Raw genomic sequence first — 6,061 nt, forward strand, 5'->3', positions numbered from 1 at the left:
TTCCATACATTGTTTCTGTTTTAGATTTTTAGCACCTGCAATATTTTGCACATTGGTAATAATTAAATCAAAATAGAAAATACTAGGAATGCAGGGAAGTGTTGATTACAATATTTACATAGGAAACACAGTTACCATTTTAAGTTGCTGGTCTTTAATCAGAACCATACCTGGCTAGTCTCTGGAGGTTACCCAGAGTTTTTAGTAATTAATAAGAATTACCAGAACTCGAAGATTTCCAGATAAATTCAGGGGTGGACTTTTCCTTCATCTTCTCTTTGTCCCATATCTCATAAGTACCCTAAACAATGTCCTCAAAGAGTGGTGGCTAATATAATTCCTGCTTAAAAACAGGCAATGATTTAGCTACTTCACAATATATGCATTTCTCATATATTTAGCTTTCTCTTTTTCTTCTTTCTTTGGCTTGGCTTCGCGGACGAAGATTTATGGAGGGGGTAAATGTCCACGTCAGCTGCAGGCTCGTTTGTGGCTGACAAGTCCGATGAGGGACAGGCAGACAAGGTTGCAGCGGTTGCAGGGGAAAATTGATTGGTTGGGGTTGGGTGTTGGGTTTTTCCTCCTTTGTCTTTTGTCAGTGAGGTGGGCTCTGCGGTCTTCTTCAAAGGAGGTTGCTGCCCGGCGAACTGTGAGGCGCCAAGATGTACGGTTTGAGACGATATCAGCCCACTGGCGGTGGTCAATGTGGCAGGCACCAAGAGATTTCTTTAGGCAGTCCTTGTACCTCTTCTTTGGTGCACCTCTGTCACGGTGGCCAGTGGTGAGCTCGCCATATAACACGATCTTGGGAAGGCGATGGTCCTCCATTCTGGAGACGTGACCCACCCAGTGCAGCTGGATCTCGTTGCTGTGGACTCAATGCTGTCGGCTTCTCCCATCTCGAGTACTTCGATTTTAGGGATGAAGTCGCTCCAATGAATGTTGAGGATGGAGCGGAGACAACGCTGGTGGAAGCGTTCTAGGAGCCGTAGGTGATGCCGGTAGAGGACCCATGATTCGGAGCCGAACAGGAGTGTGGGTATGACAACGGCTAATCTTTGTGAGGTTTTTCAGTTGGTTGTTTTTCCAGACTCTTTTGTGTAGTCTTCCAAAGGCACTATTTGCCTTGGCGAGTCTGTTGTCTATCTCGTTGTCGATCCTTGCATCAGATCTTTATGGTTTTGTTTAAATCAGAGATGGCCAAAACGTTTTGGTTGTGGATCACATACAGAAAAATATAAGGAGTCACAGGCCAAACAATATTAAACCAGAGAGTTTTCAACCTGTTATACTGCCAGAAAAATGGCATTTTTAGACCAGAAAACCTCTCTCCAAAACTTTATTTTCTGTCATGCTGTCCTGTAGTGAACTGGGATTCACTAGAAGTGTCTTGTACTTACGTTTGGTCCTGCCTCCCGGCTCCTCCCCTGGGAGCCCATATATAACCCTGGTTTCCCACCTGACCCCTGAACCCCTCTGAAGCCTGTTCATGAACCCTACCTGTGTTGTAAACTAATGAAAGTGTTAGTTCTTCCTCCAGTCGACATTTATCTACGCTACATGTCCTTACATCAATCTGGCCAGCTTCCTTCTGAAATCACCACACCCAAGTCTGACTCCCATCTTTGCCTGGACTTCTGCAACCCTGGCTTTGCACTTTCATTCAGGAGTGCATAGTACATTTTTGTTCTAAATTTGGGTATATTCACTGTTATATACTGAGGAAACTTGGGACTATTTTATGCTGGAGAATGAACACTTGCAAGACTGTAAGAGCCACATCACACTTGAGTGGTGAGCATGCTCAGTGTGACATTGTATCACTACATGACCAGTAACCTAATGTGAGTAGAGGAAAGTGCTGTTAAACTTCTTAGTGTTTATTAAGACCTCCGATGGTACGAGGACATAACAGAGACCTGCAGACACCACTGTGATAAGAAAAAAGGAGGAGGTATTTATGTTTATCCATAGAACAGAAATTCAAGCTGTTGGTGAAACTGAACAGTGGTGTAAGTGTGAAACTTGTGGCATCATGGCGACACTCAAATAGCCTACCATTGTTTGTCATTGCTGTTTAACTGCTAATGCAGATATTCTGTGGTTGCTACTGTGCTGTTTAGTTCCATTGTTCCAAAATCTGAAAAAGCCCAAAAAACATCTGATCCCAAGTCTTTCTGATATGGGGTACTGTATTCCATTGTAGTCTTTAATTATGTAAAGTTCACTTTAATCAGGTCATTCCTGGAATTTACAAAATTTAAATTCGAACTCTGGTCGCTGGCACTGTAACAGTGTCGTACTAACCATTTACACTGAGCAAACTTCACTTGCTTCTTGAACGTAATAAACCTTTTTTAATTAACGATTAAAAATACAAATCACGATCATCAACTAAAAGGTCATCAATATTAGTAGATAACGTGTGGATGGCTGTGGATCAGTATGAGCAGATGCACTGGATGCCTTTTGGGCTGCCTTCTTGAATACCAATCAAAGATCAGCTTGTTTGAAGGACCATCTCCTCTCATGCAATGACAGGTTTTGCATGGTGTTCAGCTGCATAATATGCTGAGAAGTGGAGAAAGGTTGCTGTTCTGCAAAGGCAATAACAATTTCAAAAGCTGCAATAATATTTTTACAAGACCCTTTTACAATCTCTTCAACCTCCATCACTTTCCTCCTCTGCTTGATTTTATTTTCCATGATTCTCAACAGCTTGTATTATGGTTTTCATATTTAATATGGAAGAGATAATACAAGCTGTTGAGAATCATGGGAGTATCTTAATCCACATTAAGCCATTCATCAAGGTCACTTTGTGACAATGGTATGTTTTTCCCCACAAGCAGTCGATGAACCTCACACACTTCATCATAAAGTTTTTTTTTTCTCTCATCCCACAAGTTGAAAACCCCTTAACTCATCTTCCTCATTGGATCTTTCGTCAAATATTACAAGTGGTCACAAATTTTGCCAGCATCTCCTTAATGTTTCAGGCTTCACAGAATCCCTAGCACAACTAATATTGTAAATAGCATCATTGAGTGAATATTTCTTCTGAAATTCCAGTTTTGTGCTATCAACGTTTGTAAATTTTAATATGAAATAATGTCTATACAACATTTTGGATAACACGTTTGGAGGGAGATAACATACAAAAATGTTTCCATTCATACGTTCTTCAGCAGGAGGATGAGCGTGACAGTTATTTAAAAGTAATATCTCATCTGCACCATCTCCAAAGCCAGTATATCCTTTCTCAAGTAAGGAAAGGATAGTGGCGTAGAGTGTTCCAGGTGTGACCTCACCAATATCCTATACAGTTGCAGCAAATGTTTGTTGTTTGACAATCATCACATCAAAAAGATTTTGATAGGGAAATGCTCTAAGTTTCTTTGTGTTCTGATAGGCTAGTGATAGTTTTGAAGAACATTGGAAACAAAACCAAGATCAGTGGAACTATGGTTGTTGCTTTTGTGTTGATTTGTAAATCTTGTTGGAAACCAGAAGAAAAGGTCTCAGAGCTAGAAACAGACTGTTAAAGTTGGACAAATACATGCCATTTTGTAGTCCAATTAATCTCCATCCTGTGGTGTCTATGCATAGACATCATCTTCAGCAGATGATTAATTCCTCATGGTGCATTGGGATGAAGCTTGATCAATTTTTTTAGATGTGAAGGCCATAAAATCAATTCTTCAGTAGCCTCCTGAACGATTAATGTTAGGTTATTTAGGGTTAAATAAGTTATTTCTGCAGACTTGGCTATAAATGTCGAGTAGAGTTATCCATCATGTTAATTTGTTGCAAATGCAGTCTGGCAGCTATGTCTATCGGGTCTCTGCCTACTCAGCCAGTGATGGTGTTGCCAAATAATCCTTGATAATGGCACTGAAATCCACCACCCAGAGTATACTTTACCTGCTTATTATTGTTAGTGTTCCACACAGAGGAATACCAATGCATCAGCAAAGAAACGTGTTGAGTTGTAAACAGGTGGAAACCAGACTTATCTTTGTGGAAGCTTACTAAACATTTTAAATGCTAGAACAATACATTTTTGACTGCTGAGGATTTGAGACACTCTTGAGGTTATAAATGCAATTTACCTGGTTCTTTTTAAAAATTATCTTACTTAAATTAGCAGCGTATCACCCCAACTACCCTGATAAATCATGTAGCGAGGTATTTAGCTATCACTTTCTCAAAACAATTAGGTTGTGTTGCTTGTGATACCCATATCCTGAGAATAAACTGAATCAATAATTCTTTTAAATTTAGATATACAGCATGGTAACAAGCCATTTTGGTCCACGCCGCCTATGCCGCCCAATTACACCCGATTGACCTGCACCCCAGTACGTTTTTGAATGGTGGGTGGAAACCCGAGCCCCTGGGGAAAACCCACGCAGATATGGGAAGAACATACAAACTCCTTACAGACAGTACAGGATTCAAATCCCCAGTCCCGATCACTGGGGTCATAAAGGCGTTGCACTAACCACGACGCCAACTGTGCCGACCCACGCCAACTGTGCCGCCCCTTTTTTGTTGAAGTTGAACATCTTATTCTTCGAAAGACAAGATATGCCTGTGATCCTCAATTATTTTTATTTTACAGGACACAATATGGTAACAGCACCAAATAAAGGAAGGTTGCAAACTCTTTTACATTCCATCATCGCTATGAGCTGCTTCTTAATCTTGCTTTTGCTGTATATGAAACCATTACACAGCTGGGAAAATGGACGCACAACACTCAACATTTTTTCCTCAAAGAATGAAGCTATTGTGCTTATTTGGCTGTGGCCTTTTGGTCAGGCATTTGAACTCAATTCTTGCAACTCAAAATTTAACATCAAAGACTGTTACTTAACTGTGGATAGGAAAATGTATTACAAATCTCATGCTATCCTCATTCATCATTGGGACATTAGAAGGGACTTGGCTAATCTCCCTTTTCTACCACGGCCAGCTTTCCAGAAATGGGTTTGGATGAACTTGGAGTCACCCAGTTACACTCCAAAAAAGTACGGTCTTGATCATCTCTTCAACTTGTCCTTAACTTATCGACGTGATTCAGATATCCAAGTGCCTTATGGATCTTTGACAAAGAGCAAAGTTCCATTGGACTTTAAATTGCCAAGAAAAAATATCCTAACATGTTGGATTATAAGCAATTGGGACACAGAACATACTAGAGTGAAATATTACAATATGCTCCGCAAATACATGAAAATTGTCATTTACGGTCGATTTCTCTGGCATCGCTTCAGTGATGATCAATTGATCCCAACGATATCAAATTGTAAGTTCTACTTGGCATTTGAAAACTCGATCCATAAAGATTACATCACTGAAAAACTGTACAATGCTCTACTTGCAGGTAGTGTCCCTGTGGTCCTGGGCCCATCCAGGGAAAATTATGAAAATTACATTCCAGCCGATTCCTTCATTCACGTGGATGACTTTCTCTCACCTAAAGAACTGGCCAATTACCTTCATATGCTGGATGGCAATAAAGATTTATACATGAACTACTTCAAATGGAGAAAATATTATAAAGTGAAGATGACGAGTTTCTGGGACGAACATGCTTGTTCTGTCTGTGAAAATGTTCAGCAACATAAAGAATATAAATCCATCTCCAGTTTGGAAAAATGGTTTTGGAACTAAATCCTGAAGTAGGTCTGCAGTGAATGTCAATACCTATGGAACGGAATTGCTTTTGCTTAATGTAATTTTTTTTTTGTTTTCAAAAATGTGAACTTTCTTGTTATTTGAGAAAATATTTTGCGGTGGAATAGTTTCAGAATAAAATACATACTTTAAATAAGCTAGCAATAGCCTTTCAAGTTGAATATTTGCAATTGAAAGGGACTGGTTATCATATCTGATGTCATTGCTATTTGTAGCAAAATAACTTAAAATACATACTTTTTTTTAAAAATTTTTATTTTTCACACCATAAACCACATTGACCATGATACATACATTTTCCTTTTCAAATATATACAGTGTCATTTTCTCCCCCCGTTCCCTCCTCCCATCCCACCCT

General features: G+C 39.6%; 1 protein-coding gene across 1 annotated transcript; it reads left to right on the forward strand.

Annotated features, from left to right (window-relative positions):
* The first annotated feature begins 1,890 nt into the window (after positions 1–1,890).
* LOC138737703 (4-galactosyl-N-acetylglucosaminide 3-alpha-L-fucosyltransferase 9-like) lies at positions 1,891–5,798 on the forward strand. Its single transcript, XM_069888300.1, has 2 exons — positions 1,891–1,954; positions 4,625–5,798. Exon 2 carries the CDS (start codon positions 4,633–4,635, stop codon positions 5,677–5,679), a length of 1,047 nt encoding a protein of 348 aa, XP_069744401.1. The 5' UTR covers positions 1,891–1,954; positions 4,625–4,632; the 3' UTR covers positions 5,680–5,798.
* The last annotated feature ends 263 nt before the right edge of the window (positions 5,799–6,061 follow it).

The sequence above is a fragment of the Narcine bancroftii genome, chromosome 6 (assembly GCF_036971445.1).
Source record: "Narcine bancroftii isolate sNarBan1 chromosome 6, sNarBan1.hap1, whole genome shotgun sequence".
NCBI classification, from domain to species: Eukaryota; Metazoa; Chordata; class Chondrichthyes; order Torpediniformes; family Narcinidae; genus Narcine; species Narcine bancroftii.